Raw genomic sequence first — 20,650 nt, 5'->3', positions numbered from 1 at the left:
GTTGGGAAGATCCCAGAGGCATCTGATATCTTTGGTTCTTCTGTTTAGTAACCAGGCTTCAAATCAGAGTAAGGCAATTTGCATTTAAGAGTAACACAAAAGAGGAAGAACCTCAGGGATTAATTAGGACCTGGGAGATTTCTCTTGGTGGGCAGAGTTGGAGATTTTCCTACCTGCAGATGAATGTAACAAAAACAGCAGACTGAAGCCTACAATATCAAGGCCCACTGGGAGCAGTGGTCTTCAAATCTGACTCCCAGTAACAATCAGCAGGACCAGGATTAGGAATAAAATTTCTGAAAGTATATTGAGACTGCATAAAGACAAAAATCCAGGTCAGGAGAAGTTGCAAAACAGTGGAAAGTGCAAATTCTGCAAATCAGAATTTCAGGAACAAACCAAAAAAGCTCACTGCTTCACAGGCATTTCTCAACCTTCTGCTTTTTGTTTTAATTTTTTTTTTTTTTCCCCTCCACCTACTCTGGTTTATCAGACTGATTGAAGCCAAGCCAGAACTTCAAACACAGAACAGAACTTCCTTCAAACATCCCCAAATATCTTCCAAGGCCAGCAAATTGAATGGCATGATTATTCTGAGGACAGCAGAGAGATCATTCTTTTAAGAGCACAAGTCCATGCTGCCACTGGTCAGTAGATTTGTGAGCAGGCCAACTTTTCCCAAAGTTGTGTCAGAACTGTTGAGGGGCCCTGGACCAATCTGATCTATTTGCTCACCAGAAACAGCTGGATGTGCTCCCCTTTCTCCTTCAGACCTTTGAATTAGAATTCTGTAAAATCCAACATTAACCCAGCAGGTTACACCTCACCCAGGCATCCCACACATTTTCTGTACCTGTAACGTGGAAAATGTGCTGGCTTTGGTGGAAATAGAGTTAATTCTGCCTTTCCAGCCCTCCCAGTGCTGTGTGCTGGTAACACACCAGGGCTCTGAGCCCTGCTCCCAAGGCTCTTTCCAACATTTTCCCTCTCCACAAGGCTGAGGGTGGGCAAGGCAGTCAGATCCAAACTGACCAAAGGACCGCTCCTTTTGCTTTTAATAAAAAATAAATTACCTTATCTTGACCCACAGGTTTTTTCCACCTTCTCTGTCTCCCTCCACCCCATCCTTCTGAGGAGTGACAGAACCCAGCCAAGGCAGGGCCACCACAAATACCAGACTGAAACAGGACCATAAATTCACCTGAGTTTGGAACATGGCAGAAACAGGTTTGTGTTGCTTAGAAGAGGTCATAAAGACTCTTCTGTCTACTCAGGTCCTCTTTATTACTTGTTTGATTGTCATTTAACAGCTCGTACTGAGGGTTGTTGGGCACTAAAGTATAACAGAATATAAACAAAACAGTTGAAATACTTCCTAAAAAAGACTACAAACTGTTTAGTTGAATTTAGTCTAATTTTAAAAGTTTTAATTTACATCTATAGAAGCCATATAAGCAAGAAATATGATAGCTCTTAGCACTAATTTCCATAAAACAAGCATACTGGATCAACTTGCCTTTCTGGTTTTTTGGCATCTGACTGCAGAATTACATTAACTGATGGATATCAGAACAAAAACAACTTTGGATTTATCATTTTATTGTGTTTGTAATGTGAATTAGGTTAACTGCTACTCAGGTACTATTAAAGCTACAATTTAATAAATCCCATTGCAAGGGATCAGATTTCAGAAGAACCCTAATACAGGTGGTGTGATGAGCAGGTACACATCCCACTGCTAAGCAGCAGGTTGTTTGGCAGACATCCCTCAGCCAAAAAAGTGTCTTTTGGAGTTCAAAAAGTTCAAAAGGTGTTTTGTTGACAGAGAGCAATAATCCCAAAACTGTGTGTTTTGTTCAGATACCTACAGGAAACACCTTCATGGCAGACCAAGTCAATCAACCTTTCCTTTCCAGAAACCTCTGGCACATTGAAGTATCACAAGAGAAAATGTCAGAAATGTGGAAACAATAAGGATGATTTTGCTGACAAAAACAAACTCAGTTTTCAAGTTTATAAAGGAGTATCTTTGTCAGTAGTATTGACTGCCATAACAAGTATATATATACATATATATGCACAACAAGTATATATATATATATATATATATATATATATATATATAATCTTTGGATAAGTAGAACATATGCACAAACTCTCTCGAAAGAACATTGATCCTAATCAAAGAAAATCATATAAAACCAAAATCATATCGATCAGAGAAAAACTCTCTCATAGAACATTTCTGACAGTTTATTTTACAGGAATAAAGAATGGAATTCTAATAATGTTTAATTTTACAGGCAGGCATAGAGAGAATCTTCAGCTGAACTTTAGGCCAGTTGATCACTGGTAACAACCCATACATTCCCTATGGTTTACAGTTCCTTAATTATTAAAAGCAGATAAACCATAGCTGTAGCCAATCCTTTGCAGCTTTTCACATGACTTGGAAAGGCTACATAAAAAAGGCATTCTCCTTTAGATTACAGACATTAGCCAAACCTATATACTTATTTGCAAAAGAGTATCACTGTTGTAATGAGATCTGGTTTTCTGAAGAGAGAAAATAAAAGGAAGAAAAGAAGTTCAATCAAAGCTCCCATTCAGTGCAAGGATTAAAAATAAAGGAAAAGAATACACTGGTTATTGCTTTGCCTCCCCCAGCCCCACTGTGAAATTTTCATATCCTTTTAAAGATGTATCCGGAACTCTGTCAAAGAAAAACCCAGAAATACACACAAGAAAAAAGTACTCACACTGTTTGGGTGTTGAATGGCAACTTGGTGCTGCAGCCTAACCCGCTGTGGCATCATCACATCATCCTGGAATAAATAGCACACTGTTACTGAGCATAAAAAGGGTCACAGAACACTACTGACACACTTTAGAATATGTTGCTAAATGAACATCATTTTACTGGCTGGCAGTCAGAAATGCAAATGGAACAGATATGAAGAGACTTCACACTTTTTGTGGATTGAACTGGATGCTGCTGGAGCTGGAAGTGATCAAAACTACTCCATGACAATGGTGCTGTGATCTCAACACACATCCACAGCACCCACACATTGCACATTTATTTCTCAAGAAACTCTCCAACTCTTTCCCAACTCCCCCAGCAGCACTGGCAGTGTGAGGACAAGGAACTACCCTCAGTTAAAGTAGCAATGTGAGGAAATGTTCTCTGAAATCTGGCTGTGCCTTGTTCCACTGAAAATGAAAAGCCTTTGGTTTCTAATCTAAAAAGATGTCATATTTCATAAAAAACTAGTACTTGTGAAATGAGAAAATTCTAAGGAAAAGGAAAAAAGGGAAGTACCCACACTCATAGAATGCATTAGCATGGACACTGGCTTTAAAACACGCATCTGGATTTAGATTTTGTGTCAGTACTTCTTCTACTTGCAGCACAAAGATCTGTTCTCTTTACATACAAAAGGACAGGTTGTTTTGTGAAAAGTCAGTAACAAGGCTATCCTGCCTTGAACTGTTAGGAGAGATTCCTTTCAAACTTTTATTATTTCCTGTCCAAAATTAAATCCTTTCTAGACAGTGATTCTACAGTTTATAGAAACTATAGCATAATTTTTCTTCCCTAAGAGGTTTCTACCTATATTCTTTTCCATGTTGGTGCCATACTTCTCCCCTTTTAAAGAATCAGCCTTTTTGAGATCCTTGTTAAAGCTAACACAGCCTATTTCTTCTCAGAGTATTTCCAAATAAACTTAATCAGGCAAACATAATTCAAAGGAGCCCTGAATTCCTGTTCTACAGACACCCTTTTAACAGTTCCTCACACTGAAATCATTCTGGTTTTCCTATTAGAGCACAAACCCTCAATATTGAATTTCCAACCACTTTCACATTAAAACTTCCCATCAAGTCAACAGCAACAAAAAGAAAATAGTGTTTAAATATCTACAGCTTGAAGAGTTGAATGACCTCGCTATAAAGGTGCCCCTATAGTTTTATCAAAACATGCATGATAAAAAAAGTTTCAGAAGTAGATCCAACTATTTAATACAATTCAAGGTTAAAGATAAAACTAAATAATAATAAAACTGACTCTTATCACACATAAGTTTATAAAAGATGGGAGGACTAAGTTGTCAAAAGTATTTTTCTGTATTTTGCATTTAGGATATGTTTAGTAATAAACATGACAGCTGTTCCTGATTTTCAAAGCCAATAGAGCAAAAAACCCTTCTGATTTCCCATGACTTCAAAACTACAATAATATTATTTACCACCTCATCCACTTTTATCCATAGAGCACCAGAATTCCAGTTCAAGCAAGTGTTCCCATAAAACCTTTACCCTATTTCCCACAAGAAAAATCATAATCCTATTTCTTTATGCCAAATAAGAGCTGATTTTTGTGAATTAAAATCTGGTTTTCATACAAGCAATAGCAGATATATATTTAACTGAACTGTGTTCCCTCTCTTACAAGTTGCTAAGGATTCTTAGATGTTTTCTTGGTAAATCCAAAGGAAGAGGAAAAAAAAGGGGGGAAAGGGGAAAAAAGGGAAAAAAAGGGAAAAAAGGGAAAAAAGGGGGGAAAAGAAGGAAAAGGGGGGAAAAGAGGGGAAAAAAGGGAAGAAAAGGAAAATGAGAAAAAGAGGGAAGGGATAAAAATGGGGGAAAAAGGAAAAAAAAAAGGGAAATCCACCAATAAGGCAGGAATTTCGCTGCTCAGAACAACGTTACCCTAATTTTTTAAAAGATACAACATTTGCTCTTGTGCTAAAAGATCTCACTGTTCGTGATCCCACACAAGAGAGAGAACTCTCACATTCACAAAGATGAAAAATAATAGACTTGATTTAAAAAGGTTAAATCAGCATGGAAAGCATTCAAACCAAATCAAAATAACCTATGCACCAAAGAGGTCGATGTCATGTTTTCATAACCACCCAGTTTGACAGGAATGGCCCCATTCCCCTAAGAAAACACGGGGTCAGTTTGATGCTATTGGCAAAACTCACAGATCTGGGGCTTAGGCTATCAGAGAGCATCAGAATTCTGTAAACTCCAGCTAAAGAGGGGGCACTATAACCACAAAAACTTCTAAATGCCTCTTTTTATTAATACAGCTTTGTTCTCTAATGCCAGAAAACTCTGTGAACTCTTACCCTGTATGACCTGTGTTTCTTTTAATAATTCTGTCTGATTTTTTTATTAGCAGCTTTACACACACACTGCACTGCTGGATGGTTCTGGGAGACCTTCTGAGTTCATGGAAGGAGAAAGAAAGATGGGGGGAAATAAAGAATATAATAGTTTAGGGCATAATCCCAAATACTATAATAATGAGTAACTAACAATACTATATATAGCATATACTAATACTATATATAATACTACTACTAATAAATAATACTATATATCATAAATATAATAGTTTAGGGCATAATCCCAAATACTATAATAATGAGTAACTAACAATACTATATATAGCATATACTAATAGTATATGTAATACTATATAATACTACTACTACTAAATAATACTATATACAATAAATATAATAGTTTAGGGCATAATCCCAAATGCTATAATATTGAGTAATATAATAATACTATATATATACTATATATACTAATATATATATATATACTATATACATATACTAATATATATATATATACTATACTATATATATACTATATACTAATATTATATATAATACTAATGAGTAATATAATAATACTATAATAATGAGCACAAAATATAAATCACACCTAAGACAGAAATGAGATTCAACCATCATTCAGCTTTTTTGGATTCAGGTTGATACCAGAAAAGTAACTGCAAAATCCAATTTTGACAGATTCCTCACTAAGGGCGACTGGAAAGGTAACCATGCATTTATAAATGTATTTATCATGAAACCATCTTAGGGAACTCAGATGGATTTAAGACAATCAGATGGATTTGAAAACCTAAATAAATTTGAATGAGTAAAACCAAAGTGATTGTACCACAAAGTAAGAGCACCTTAAAAAGAATTATGGAATTTTAGCAACTATAGTATTAAACAACTAAGATGGTAAAATATTTTACCCAACAGTACACAATGAATCACAAATTTTCTATCAAAGCTGTTGCACTTCTGATATTGAATTCAGCACATGTGTTGCCAGACTTGGTTTCTACAGGCAGAGTTTGGTCATCTTTTTTTTTTTTTGGTTTAACACTGAGAATAAAACCTCAGTAATCAGGCAAACACTTTCCAAATTATTTTCACTCATTTCAGACAGAAAAAAAAAGGGCCTATACAAAAAAGGGAAGTATATTTAGTTTGTTTCTGTTTCCTAGGTGAGAGTAGGGAAGATAACAATAGTAGAAGTGACTTACATTGAAAAATAATTTTAACAAAAGAGAAGTTTACAATAAAATCCAATTGTCTCTGTTCACATGGAAGTCTCTAATGGTTGTCCCCTAGCAGATATACAGCTGACAGGATGAAGAGAAATTTCTCACATGAAAAGAATGGACAAAATAAAAGAAATTTAAAATAAATGCTAAAGAAGTGCATGCCTTCCCTAATCATATACTTGGAATACAAAAGCTGGCCCCTTCAGCCAGGCTGTGTGGAGCACATTGGGCTCCACAGTGGTGACTTCATCATCTTCCCTTAAAATTTGGTGCTTCTGCACTTGAGAAAGTAAAACAAAATATGCAATTCAATGCACAATACACATCTACTTCTTGCAACCAAGGGGCAAGTTCACAGAAAACAAAATATTATAGGTCAGTACTGAGGTGCATTCTTAAGCTCACATTACAGACTCAGCATCTCCTGCTTTTCCAAACTCCTTCATATTTGGCTGCTCAAAATAAAAAAAAAAAAAAGGATTGAGAGCTGATACACTCCACTCCCATAAGAACAGCACCTTCTTCCCATCACAGCTATTAAATTCAAAATACAACCAGCAGCAGCAGCGGGAGGAATGTTTCACTCACTGAGCAACAATATGGCATCTCCAAAATCTTTCAATTCATCAAATGGTCCATTCATTTATCCTGCACCTGCTCAGACCAGAGGGAAAATCTTTCTTTGCTATTGTTCAGTTCACTCCTTGAAGCAGGAAAGTGAAATGCCTGGGACCTCCAAGACGTGGCCTGTCAACAGCTCTGCTGAAGGAAACGCCCTGATCCCGGCAATCCTGCAGGGGCTGCTGCTTGAACACCCCCACACTGTCAAACTCACTGGAACCAGGCACTCCAATGGCACCCACAGATCACCTGGGGCTGATCATCTGGCAGTACTTGCAAGAAAAAATCATCAGGAAAAACGCTACTTTTCTGTTTCTACTCCCAAATTAAACTGAGAAAGGGGACAACAAAGAAAACATTTCAAATTTAAGAAGCTGACTGCATTGAGCACCTTTCTTTTTTTTGAGCAAAGCAACAAACAGGTCTACATGGGAAGATCTCCGTGGTGCTCTTATGAGCCTGACAATCTTTTTAATGGAATCTTTTATTAACCATCACTATTAGCTGGTCAGGAAACTTTTGCTGTAGAAGCAGCTCCCACCTCAGTGTATTTATTCAACAAATGCAGACACATGCCTTTCCATATCTTGCTGTTCTGTGGTCACTGGAGATCACCTTTGATTTTTTCTCATAGTTAGATCACTGAAAAAAATGATGTGTTTGCAGCCAAGTGAAGCAGGTAATTCACAAGGTGTTCAACAGCAAAGCCAGTAAATCCAGACAAGAGTAAAACTTCACCAGTGATTCCAAATGCCCTCTTTAACTACTGAATAGATGAAGACACATGTAGGGAGAGGTTATGGCAACCAAATTCTGAAGGTTTTCTTCTTCATTTAACATTTCATACCAGACAGAGGCATTTAATCTGGTTTTAATACATCTTTACAAAACAATAATAGGAATGATGCCTTCGAGCACTCATATTTTGACTTTTTGGGGCTCATTAGTGATTAGGAAAGATGGACAATTCTTCTGGTAATGGAGTTCACCACTACATCCACGCCTGCTAATTGTGTAACAGCTTATTTCAGTTTTTAAATCAGAGGATAAGTTCCCAGTATGTTAAACAACAACAGAAAGGAAATACATGACCTCTGATCACATCTTCATTTCCTAAGAAATACAGACTAATTTGAAAGAGAGGAGGAATATTTCAGAAGTTTATTAATGCCTGTAATGGCAACTAAGAGGAAATCCATGCTTCCAAAGCCAGGAAGTTACAGAGGCTGGAAAAGCCAATCTGTTTGTGTGCCTGACACAGCTGGCTGGGGAAGGGTCCCACCACCTTCCTCCAAGGCCTTTAGCAACACCCCCTCAACGAGGTGGGTTTGAACTTGAACCTCAAGGAACACATGCAATTTGAAATTGAGCAATTATGCCCACAGCAATTAAGAATTACCATTCCCAATTTAAATCATGCAAACAAATCTTCCAAACCAAAAGGAACAGGTCAGCAGCTGCCAATTCCATCACGGGAATGACAAATCTGCCGTGGTTCACCCTCATTTTTGGTGAATAAAACTTACCTGTGTTCCCATGGCATTTTTGACTATTAGCAAGCAGTGACACTGTGGGAACATGGTTTAAAGTCATGTTTTTGAACTGCCTGAGAATCTCTGAAATTGTGATACATTGCCAACAGAGCCTTTCAAAAGATTGAAACAAGCACGTTAAGTTCTCAAGTGATTATGACTGGGTTTGAAACACTGCAGGTCAACAAAGGACACATTTTTATGGTTCTTCTTTAACAGTAAGGAACTCTCCAACAACACACTGAATAAACCTGAAATAAAACCTGGAAACTCCACAGAATAAACCTGAAATAAAACCTCCACAGATTATTAGGATGAAATGAAAGCATGATCCTTTTTTAAAGAAATACAGTTTCAGACAAGTAGAGGCATGTTTATGTGCATGTCAATGAAAACAGCAGTTCAAAGCAGAATTTTCAGTGTTAGAGTTCTGCTGTGCTGCAAGGGGGTAAATGCTTCTAACAAAGATGGCACCACCCCAGAGAAGTGATAAATTACAGCTACAGTACAATGAAACTGGCAGATAAAGTCACAATGCAGAGAATTTGAAGAAGAAAAGCTAACAGTGAAATATATTTGCAAAATTAGCCCTCATTTTCCCATATTATGAAAAAATTGTTAAGTAACTTCAATTTTTCTACTTGCTTTCCCAGAGGGGAAAAAATTGCCTTAGTAGCTTGGAGGTGAAATCTGTGTCAACAACCACAGTAAAAAAACTCCACAATAGCTGTTAGTCCAACAGCTGCCACTTCATACTAGAAAAGGCTGATCAAATTCTGACAGTTCTGAGACCTGTAGCCTTTTTTTTCCACGTTTCTTCCCAGTTTGTTGTCCTCAGAAATCTGTGTTGAGAGACATGACACGAGCAGCTTGGCTCCAGCTGGAATGGCAAGCACAAACATCCTTGCTGGAGCCAGCAGTTCCAAAGATGCTCCCAAATACGCTCATCCTCTCATTTCACTTCACAGAGAAAACAAAGAATCCACCACAAGCCAGGGATGCATTTCTCCAGCTATTTGTAATGTGCACAAACAGCTCCATTCCTCTCCACATCCACCTGTAGCAGAGCTGAAACGGTGGCTGCACTCCTGAAGGTCAATTCCTTGGCATTACTGCGGCACATTCCAACAGGCTGATATCAACATTCCTTCCTAGAGAGCTGGATCCTGGACTGGTGACTGAAATGAAGAAGGTAGGTGGTGTGTGGAAGCAGAGTTGTTAAACAGCTGGCAACATCTGTGCCCCAGCTTCTATCACAAAACATTTACTAACTACAGCCAAAACACTGAGCAATTTTTTGGACGTGTAGCAGTTTCAACATCCATTTTATTTGGTCTGATCTGTTTTCAGCAAAACATGGTAGTCACAAGGGGAGACAGTAGAAAATACATTTAAGTTATGCCAGGTATTTAATATTTCTTTTGTAACAAGATTGGGCTTCTGGTAGTCCGGAATGCCTCTGATTTGAAGAAGCAATAGAAATGCATAGAACAGAAAAATCTTTTTAACTTCTCCTAAGTTTATCCACACTGTAAACCATAAAATCCTCAACTCACTTCAAGTAATTCTTGAAAATATTAAATATAAACCTCTGGTAATGACAATATTGCAGAAATACACCATCATTACTAGTTATATTCCTTAATAACTGTAATTTGATCCCCTGATGTTTTGTTTTCCTGCAATAGTCAGCCAACAGAAACAATGCAGCAGCAGGAAGATTTTAATATATGGTAAATAACAAATTGAGAATTCTGAAGAATCACCAGGAAAATATGAATTAACTTCATGTAGAGAATTTGATTTTCTAGTTTACTGCTAGTGATTTTCAAACAACTACATCTGTCTGGATTGAAAAGAAAGACAAACCCATAATTTACTTCAGTACATCATGCTATACATACTTGAGACAGAAGATATGAAGCTTCATGGGACAAGAGTAGATTAATTTCTCATTCATGTCCTCAGACAACTTCAGCCAGCTCAAGCACACACATTTCTCATCCTACAGACTCCCTAAAATGCCCTTGCAATGTAATGCAAGCCTAGAATACCCAAACTTTGCAAATCATAAATTCCCCTGGGTTTTTTTTTTTCTTTTTTAATTTTAGATATGCAAACAGCCTCACTGACTAACAATATATTACAAAAATCACAACATTTTAACATATGAACAAAAAAAAAATTTCTTCCATCAAGTTGATAAGCAGGTGGGGTTTGCAAACTGAAGGATTTCCCTAATTAAAGCTGAGAATGTTGTGAGAGCAGGTATGGGAGCTCTACAGCCACTTTCTAACAAGCACAGCCAATCAAAAGTATTCAGTTGAATTGGAGCTGAAAACCAACCCTGCCAGCAGCCAGTTCATCCTGTCCTACCCTAACCCATAGTTCAGTTCCAATGAACTGAGGGTTCAGAGGGAAATAAAAAATCCATCTTCAGGTGAAATTACAGGAGATCAGTGAGCCCTGAAGGTCCTGCTCCTCTTGCCTGCTCCCAGCACACGGCCCCACTGCTGTGCTCAGCTGGGCACCTTTGTGAAACCATTCCTGCATATTCAGCTGCACAAGTGAGATCCTTATCTGGGGGGTACTGAGCTCAATGGCTTCACAGAAGATATCCAACAAAGGACAGGAAAAAAAAAAATTCAGCTTGGAAGGTGAGACTTCTCCTATTTTACATCAAAAAGCCAGTAGATTAGCTCTTAGTTTCTCATCAATACAATTTTCTGAAGAATGTGGGAAAGAGAAATCCTCAAAACACCTAAATACCAACCTTGCCCAGCCCTGTTCACAACAGCTTGTGAAATCTGATATTATCAAAGAATGATGTAAGGCTTTCTACAGGTTGGAATACAACTTTACAGCCATAAATAGCAATCAGCACGTTAAACAAACTCCTTTAGGCAGGTTGTCTTACAGCAAATCAGCAACTCCATTAAAAAGGAAAGGATTATATTGACAAAACCAAGTTAGACAAAAAGCATTAACTTACTGAATCCAGAAAGCAGAGATAGGTTCCTGAGCTCTGAATTACTGCTTGATTTTTAGCAAATCCAACTGTTGAGAAAGCAAAGATAAAAATATGGAGGAGTTTTTACTGTCACATCTTTTTAAATCTTAATAAAATGAGGAATAAATGAAAAAAATACAAAAATCAGTATCACATAAGGTACCAGATTTTTCCATATTTAAAGCAAGGTAATTTGTGAATATTGAAATAGGAGGCCTATGTCAGTCACCTTCTCTGAGTGACTACCAGAATTCTACAATCAAGTAGAATAAGAGTACTTCTGCCAGCCCTCCCCAAAGATATAATATGTAATGTGTATCTTGAAGGGGGCAGGTTTTATATCCAGAACCTCAGCTTGTAGAGTCACAGACAGCTTTGGGCTGGAAGGGACCTTTAAAGGCCAACCCTTTGCAAAGAGCAGATACTGAAAATCTTTGATGTACATACATTCATCTTTTAAGCCTTAAAAAATACCAGCAAATCATAAAATGACCAGAAACTGCTGTTCTTCCCATCAAGTCAGAGGACTCAAAAAGTTCTATTTGTGGGTGCTTGTCAAATATAAAGTTTGCAAATGCAAAACCTTCACATGGCATTCATGTAAAGGGGATGCAGAGAGGAGCCAAAGCAGGCTGATTTATTAGATACATACACAGAGCACAAAGGGGATTTATTCATACCATAACATGTTGTATCATCAATGCAGACCACACTGAAATGTCACTTCAGACAAATGACAATATTGGCACCCAGGGTGTCTCAGTTTCTGACCTCCTGACACTTGGTGAATCTTTTTACCAACCCATTCATTTCAGCAAGAAATTAATAAACTAGAGAAGAAAATTGTTTTGTCAGCTTAATTTCTGAAGTAGATGACTGTTCTGGAGGATCAAACAAATGGCAGAAGCAGAAAAATGAGAAGGAGCAGGAATGCACAGTTGAAGGTAAGGATGGGACTGCAGCAACCACTGGGATACACCCACAAGGTGGGAATGCTTACTGGGATCATTTTTGCAGGTACATAAGGTGAACCTAAGAACTCTCTGAATTCTTGCCCTGGGCAGCATTCTAAGAAAAGCCCACACTACATCCAGTGCTAGTCTGAAAAATGCTGCATGGATTCCCCTTGGTCACAAATGAGACACCTAAGCTTCCTTTGGAGTATTTATGGAACCAAGTCAGGGAATCCAGCAAGATCACCCTGAGCTGCAAAATAAACATTGTGAAGACAAGCAATACTGTAGGGTTTTTTACTCTATGGGGGAAAACTAGAAATGTAAAGCCAAAAACTCTCACCATGAAGTGGAGCAGAATAATTTTAAATAATATTATCCACAAAGTTTCTGACTTTGCATTTGAAAAAAAAAAGCAGAGTTCTCTAATTCTCTTATCCTTTTATGTGTTACAAATTTAAGTTAGCTCAGGAAACAGATTTAACTGGGCTCAAAGGTTCCCTTAGTTGTAATGCACGTGCTCCTTGGCTATTTTGCTGAGCTGTCCAAGTACAGAAAAAGACTTATGACTGCATTTCTTACTGCCTCAAGGAACATTAGCACCAGAAGAGGACTAATAAAGGCCCTTCCTTATAACTGTGTTATTTTTTCTCATGTACTTTAATCCTCACCTCAACTTCTCTTCATTGTGTGTTTTTTGGCTTTATTACTTTACAGGATGTTTACATTCTACCTTGTACAGACCTATGAATATGGAATCTCATCTGCACAGTAACTCTCAGTCTCCTTCCCACTGGCAGTAAAAAAGCAGCTGGCAGAGACAGGAGCTGCCACAGCAGCAGCAGAGCTGGGTCCTGGCACCACAGTTGGAGTGGGAAACAACTGATGCAAGTCAGCAGGCCTGGGCATGCCAAAGCAGCAACCCCCAGTCCTCCACTTACCCCTAGGAAAGCAGGAGATAAAGGAACAGCACAAAAATGATGACAGAATTAAGTTTGCCCAATTTTAAACACATCAGTACTGTCAGAAGGCACAGCAGCTGTAAAGCAGCCTGGACTTACATTTCAGTGTATTTCAGCAACTTTCAATGGATAATAATGAAATTACAAGGAAGCAAAACTGTAAGAAAATAGTGAAGGAGGCTTCAAGGCAACTAGAAGATGGCAATTATGTTACTCTATGAACTTCCTGAAGTATTTCAGATCTCATTTTCAAATAAGCCACTTTAAATATAATCAAGAAATATCTAGTATTTGTTATGAGTTGGAAAATATTTCTTGCTGTGTTTAAGACAGAAACATCCTGAAGTTTTTCATATACCAGATATCTTTCAGAGAAAAGAGAGAGAAGAAAATACACATATTTTTTAAATTATTAAGAAGATAAATATAACTCCCCATAGAAGAAACTAGGTATTAAAAATTCTTTCACCACAACAAATTCTGTGTTTGGCACGAGTAAAAAAAAAATTCTTTAATATTACTCTAGTGAACAAAATGAAATGTTTGTGCCAGGTCTCTGAGTTTTGTAAGGCCTGCTTACTTGGTGAAAAGAGCCTGTTACCATGGCTACAGCCGTAAAAACTTAAGCCTCAGTGAGATATTAACATTCCTTACTCTTGGAAAGAAAAAGGTTTCCTTTTTTTAGGCAAGTGACCCTTTCTTTTTTCCAAGGTTCCCCCCCCCTTTCTTTTACATGTTCGAAAAGAATCAGAAATAAATCCTAATCTTGTGTAAATAGTTGAAGATGTGAAGCCTGCCTAGTACATTGTTTCTGGACCAAAGCATCTTCTTTTAAAGGCAAGACTCCTTCCAGTTGTACCTAGTCCTTAACAAAATGAAAGTAAATCACCAAAAGCAAACAAATGCTATGGATTTCAAGTAACCTGCTTCTAAAATTTAACAACCATGAAGTAAAGATGTCCTTGTTTTAATGGTGACCTGAGAGTGTCTCCACATAGATAAGCCTGGGTTTGTTTTTTAGCAGCACTATGCAATTCACACTATTATTTAAATTACATATTTAAATAGTGCACAGCCCCTCCTACCCCCAATTTATTAGAGATCTGTTCAGTCTCCAGCTACCCCAACACTGATAAATGCATGCTAAACCAAAAAATAATCTAAATAATCTGACATATCCCTAATGGCACAATGGAATTCACAACTGGAACTCAATTTTAGGTTCAGTTTCCTGAAGTGAAAAGGTGAACAGACATCAGAATTCTAAAATTTTAAAAAACCCATCCTGCTTGTGTGTTCTGGCATACTAAAACCTAGTTTATACACAATTGATACAACACTCTAGCAGGAGCAAGACTTTAGACACAGCAAACGTTTATAAAAATGGCAAATATGTTAGACAACACTGATGGTATCAGCAGAAACATTACTGGCTATCTTAAGGAACAGAATTAACAACCTCTGGGATTATTCTCTGATTTAAGAAATTGTAACCTTCCTAGTCTCTTGATCAGTTTCTTGATCAGTAAAAGAAGTCAGTTTTGAAAAGAGACTGATCACCCAATAGCAGAGGGGGGAGAAAAAAGAAGAAAAAGTTACAGGATTATGAGTAATTCTTGACATTGCTCACATCCAGCTGTATCAGTTGCCCAAAAGAGAAAAATTCCCTCTAAAAACCTTGTCTGCCTTTTGTCATTACCAGCCCAATAGTTCTGATATTACAAGCTGCACTGTCCAAACACCACCAGTTCATGCTAAAGGTATTAAAATACTAAAAATATTTATAGTGAGGGTTATGCTGTGTTACTTCAGTATTGCTATGTCTGACAACTATTTAAAAACAGATGTAAAGCTACAGTCAGGAGAAATGACAGTAAATAAAGCCAGGGGCCTCTACCAGGTTGCAGATGAATTCAGTGCACAAACTCCCAATTTATTTGCATGTTTCAACAGGGGATGAAAAGCAAACTTTCTGGAACAGAAGTGGGCTTTTGCATAAGAAGATCATCTTGAGGAGACTCTAAAGAGCCTGAGTTTTTTACACTTCAAACAGGACGTGCAGTGAAAAAACAGCAACTGTCCAAATTCTGTGTCACAGTGTTTCCAAAGTGTGACTTTTAAGAGATAACTTCAAAGACACAAACTTGGAACCAACAACTCCTACCTGTCTACTCATTAAAACAAAGTCCAGAATGAGAGAACCATTGGTTTACACAGCTCCAGTACAAAATGTGAGCACACTGCTCTTCCTTTGTGATCTTCCAACTTTACTGGCACTCAACAACAGCTTCTCCAAAAAGCAACTGACTTTTATTTCTGTTTCACATTGTAGGAAGATTTTGTGCTAAAACCCCCCAAACATAAACCAACCAAAGCAAGCAAAAGAAAATCTGTTTAGAGAGAGATTTATTTGTAATCTTCTGCAGTGGGAGATAATTCATATCAGCATGCAAATGAATAGGGGATCACATCATACACCTGTCTGACAGCTCACTAAACATATTGGTTTAGCTCTTTGAGTGAATACTTGGGACTTTAGTGAGAGTTTTTAGCTCACATCAAAACTTCTGAAACCTCTGTTTTGATTTGATCATTGAAGCAATATCAAAAAGGTATTTTTTTTCTATTTCAGGGTCTATTTTACTGGACTGAAAGATACGCATTTACTTTTAAAATCCTTATGCAAGGAATTTTGAATATTTTTTTTCTTCAAACCCATCTCCTGAAGATAAATCAGATATCAGAAAGCCACTGTAAAATTGTAACCATTAGCAACATTGTGTATACTACAATTAAACAAAATTCTTTTGCTTTTGCAGAGTAGAGCACACAAGTGCTTAGCCAAGTTCTTTCCTTGAACATATAAACAAATTCTACAGAGCCCAAAGCAACAGGGCCAAATTCAAATTGGAATGAGTTTTCAAACAGAGCTCTAGAAAACAATGTGGGTTTTTTCCATTGCAGTGGAAATGGCTACAAAGACATTTTCAAACTCAAAATCAGAAGGTGCCTGCAATAAGAACCAAACTCTCACAAAATTAATCTACATACCACCTCGAGGCTGAGAGGAATTGTTGGTTCCAATGACTACTGAAACACCAATTTCTTCCAACTTGATCTTCCATTTTTCAATTATTTCAGCTGAACCATCCTAGAAAAAAAATTTACATAGATGCAGCTATTTTAATTTGGGTGTTGAAGTGAACCAAAAATTCTTGTTAGAGACAGTATTTTAAAGGTCTGAAACACACCTTGCTGGCATCATTAAAAACTGACAGCTCCATGGTTCCTTTAAAATCTTGTTCCCAAACTGACTTCAGGCATTCATCTAACCAGCACTCACTGTTGTGAACAGGCAAAATGATAGACTACAAAAGAACAAACAGAGATCCACATGCATGTCAGGAAGCATATTTTTGTTTATTTACAGTATATTTAGTAAAAAGGAGAAGTAGCAGATCCTTCTGAAACTAACTTTCACCAAAAAATGCATCTGAAAAATGTAAAAGTAGGTGAAAAACCTTTATTTTCTTACAAATATGATTTGCTTTCTTCTCTATCGACCTTCTTTTTAAATTAAGTTCCACAAGATGGTTTTTGGTGGAAGTCCAAGGAAACAAGAGAGAGACCACTGAAGCAAACCCACAAATGAAACATCTGTAACACCACCCTAACCTGCTTCTGGTATTCCTGCATTTCTCAAGACACTTTTGTCCTCCATTAATACATCTCACTCATCAATTTCCCTTCAAGCCTAATTGGAGATGCTCATACATGCAGCTGGACCCTCAGGGTGCAGCCAAGATTTTAACATTGATTCCACCTCCACCTGCTCTAAAGCACGCTGGAATTCGATCTGTGATGCAGCTCCACACTCTGCCATCCCAGCCTTCCTCTTACAGCCCCTTGGCTCACAGGTGCACACACAGCAGGAAAACACACCTGAAAGATTTGAAAATTGGTTAGAAACCAGAGAGGAGAGCTTTACCTGTTCAAGTTTAGTTTCTCATCACTGATCTAGTTGTCCCTAAAAAGCCAACAACCCCCAGAATTCTTTCAGTGTCTCAAAAGAGAACACACTTCCTTCACAACATGCAAAGGCTGAGAAATCAGCCTGGTGGAACACTGGCTGGGTTTGAGAAGGGAGAGCCAAGTCTGAACCTGCTAAAATTACTTTTAGATGGGGAACTTAAGGGCCTGAGTAACTCCTAAAAAGTCTCATGGGACATTTCAAGAAGTCCCTAGAAACACAACTTAAACTCCTCATGATGTGGGGTAACCCCAAACTGGAAGAAAGAGAGGATTTGTTCCTATTGTGAGCAGGAGAGAATCCTAAGAAACAAAACATTTTGTTTGATACTGAAATGGAATTATTCACAATTTAGTGCCAAGGTGCAAACACAGGTGCACCCATCAGAAGGCAGAGTTTTGGACACTGAAGGATGTGCACACTGGTACAAGCCAATCCTGTGTGGGGTACAATGATTAACAACATTTCACAGCCAAATAAAATAGCAAACATCTAAATGAATGAACCTCCTGAGTTTTGGCAGCATGATGGAACAGTTCTCAAAAGAAATAGGATAAAAGCTCTCTAAACTTTTAGGCAAAGCAGGCCTTTGGTTTGTGTTTTAGAGAGATAAATAAAATAGGGAGAAACAAAAAAAAAGTGAAACTGATTACCCAATAATTACAACATACAGACAAAAAAGATTATTTCAGAACTGTCTCAGATTAGTACTTTGAGACTAAAATAAAAGAAAAAAAATCTGAGATTCTGAAGTACTATATTCAATTTACTCAAGATTTTAATATTCTTTATGTGGACATGGCAACTAAACATGACCCTACACATTCATATCAATCAATCTAACATATTAATTCACAAAAAAGGGTTCCACAATTCTTCCAATGACAATGTAAACTTGTGCAGTTTTGCACATCCAGAAAAATCCGTTATTTTTCAATTTGTTTTCTGATTCACTTAGTAAAAATTTGACTAAGCCATCACCAACTGGCTTGCCATTGGTTTGAAAACTGGAACTTCTTTGCTTTTTTTCCGTGGTGCACTCCTGTTTTAAGTCAGGGCAGCAGTGCAAAATAGCAAGATGATGTTTGACCTCCCTGTTTGGTTTGAACTGAAAGCAGAAAAAAGTACTTTGAGGGCAGCACATAGAAAACAACCCATAAATACCTGATGGCACCGAGGTGCTCTCAACTGAACTGCTCATAATATATTTACATGCTCCTAAACACATTACTGTGAGCAAATTCTGCTTCCACAGAACCATGCAGAACTGGACACCTGCCAAACTAAGGCCCAGAGCTGAATGCTGATGATACTTCTGTGTAAAACCTGAAAAATTAACAAATCCACACAAATAACTGTACTCAGCAATAGGATTAACACCTCAGAGTATTGCTGATGTATACTAGAGTTTCACCATTTTTGCTCAGCTCACTGGTATTCTGTGTTTAGTTTTAATTTGAGGATAAATCAACAATCTAGACCTTCATTTCTCCCTCATTCATTACCAGATTTGTACCCTGGATTAAGAGTTGCAACTGGGCAGTCATACATTGGCTTTTAATGTTGTGTGACTGTATCAGAATAATTTGATCTCCTTGGACCATTTAAAGAGGGGAACAACATGAATCAGGGCACTATTTCCCTTACAGGTACAGTCTCATAGCAAAAATCCCAGCTGGTAGTAACGTCCAGAGACTGTGTCTGCTTCTCCTGTCCCAAAACAAGATCAACCACAGTTCTGGCATTGCTGACAAACCCTCTCTCCAGAGTCAAACTCCAACCTTGCTAAGGCACTCACTAAAAGCAGGCATAAAAAAACCCCTAGAATGGTTTTTCCAGTGGTTTTTGTTGTTTTTTTTTTGCTACAGTTTATGCCAACTCCTACTTCCCAGTCCCAGCACAGATGATTATTCTAGTTCTCCTTGCAGCAGTCCTTCCTTTATTTGAAGACTGCTACCAAAACAGTGAACTACAGAGGTGTAAAACTTCCTCAAAGTACTTTTGAGTATTTGGGGTATAAATTGCAAACAACTAATGTACTTTTGGCATTACAAATCATCTGAATGACAATCTGAGCGATCTGAGTCACAATTACCATTTCATCAGCTGAGGCTGATTTACAGCAGCATCCAACAGAGAGGATTTTCATGGCCTATGAGCCAAATATGACTCTTGAAACAGAGCTGTGAATCAAACCTGGACTTGAGCATTGTGACACTACCTGGATTTCCCTGAACCCCACACATTCTACACAAGTATTATATATATATATTTTTTTTGTAGTTTTATATTTCTATTTATATGGCACATTTCTATTTATATAGGCACAAATAGAGATAGGTGTTGTATATTTAACTTTATTTATGTGTTTTATTTATAGATAAGTGCGCATATATAAAAAATTATATATATAATATATATACACGATATATATACACACATATATGCATGCGTATATGCATATGTATATACATATACATATGTACATGTATATGTACATATACATATATATATATATACACACACTTGTACGGGAAGTAACAAAAACAGGAAGTGTTGTAGGAAGATATTACGACTTTCGTTGCCAACCCCGTGGTGTACCCGAACGCACCGGCACCGACCCCTCCGGGAGAGCCCTCCCGGGCCAGCCCCGGCCCCGCCCGAGCCGCCGTGTCCGCCCCGGGCACTCCCAGCCCCGGGCACCCCGGCCCGGCCCCGCCTGTCACGTACCACCTGCACGGGGGGCTCGGGGTTCCCGCCGGCTCTCCCCGGCTCCGCCATCGCCGCCGCCCCGCAGGGAGGAGCGGGAGGAACAACCACAGAGACGGAGGCTGGAGCGGCCGGAAGAGGCTCTGCCGGCGGCGGCTGCCGAGCCCCGGCCCCGGCCCCGGCCCCGGCCCCAGCCCGCGAGGGCACCCGGCCCCGGCCCTTGAGAGCACCCGGCCCCGGCCCTTGAGGGCACCCGGCCCCGGCCCCGGCCCTTGAGGGCACCCGGCCCCGACCCGCGAGGGCGCCCCGGCCCCGGCCCTTGAGGGCACCCGGCCCCGACCCGCGAGGGCGCCCCGGCCCCGGCCCCAGCCCGAGAGGGCACCCGGCCCCAGCCCGCGAGGGCACCCGGCCCCGGCCCCTGAGGGCGCCCCGGCCCCGGCCCGTGAGG

The 20,650-nt window shown here is 38.7% G+C and overlaps 1 protein-coding gene across 1 annotated transcript in view; it reads right to left on the bottom strand.

Moving 5' to 3' along the window:
• The window catches only part of B3GNTL1 (UDP-GlcNAc:betaGal beta-1,3-N-acetylglucosaminyltransferase like 1), a 108,390-nt gene extending 88,116 nt beyond the window's left edge, over positions 1-20,274 (bottom strand). Inside the window, exons 1-5 of the mRNA XM_054516848.1 lie at positions 20,224-20,274; positions 16,715-16,831; positions 16,515-16,614; positions 11,531-11,595; positions 2,760-2,825 (exon numbers count right to left, since the gene is read on the bottom strand). Of these exons, the coding sequence (XP_054372823.1) occupies positions 2,760-2,825; positions 11,531-11,595; positions 16,515-16,614; positions 16,715-16,831; positions 20,224-20,274 (399 nt within the window). The remainder of the gene's footprint in view (positions 1-2,759; positions 2,826-11,530; positions 11,596-16,514; positions 16,615-16,714; positions 16,832-20,223) is intronic.
• Positions 20,275-20,650: the final 376 nt, after the last annotated feature.

The sequence above is a fragment of the Molothrus ater genome, chromosome 19 (assembly GCF_012460135.2).
Source record: "Molothrus ater isolate BHLD 08-10-18 breed brown headed cowbird chromosome 19, BPBGC_Mater_1.1, whole genome shotgun sequence".
NCBI lineage: Eukaryota > Metazoa > Chordata > Aves > Passeriformes > Icteridae > Molothrus > Molothrus ater.
The sequence above is the reverse complement of the archived record's forward strand: the minus strand, read 5'-3'. Positions and strand labels throughout refer to the sequence as shown.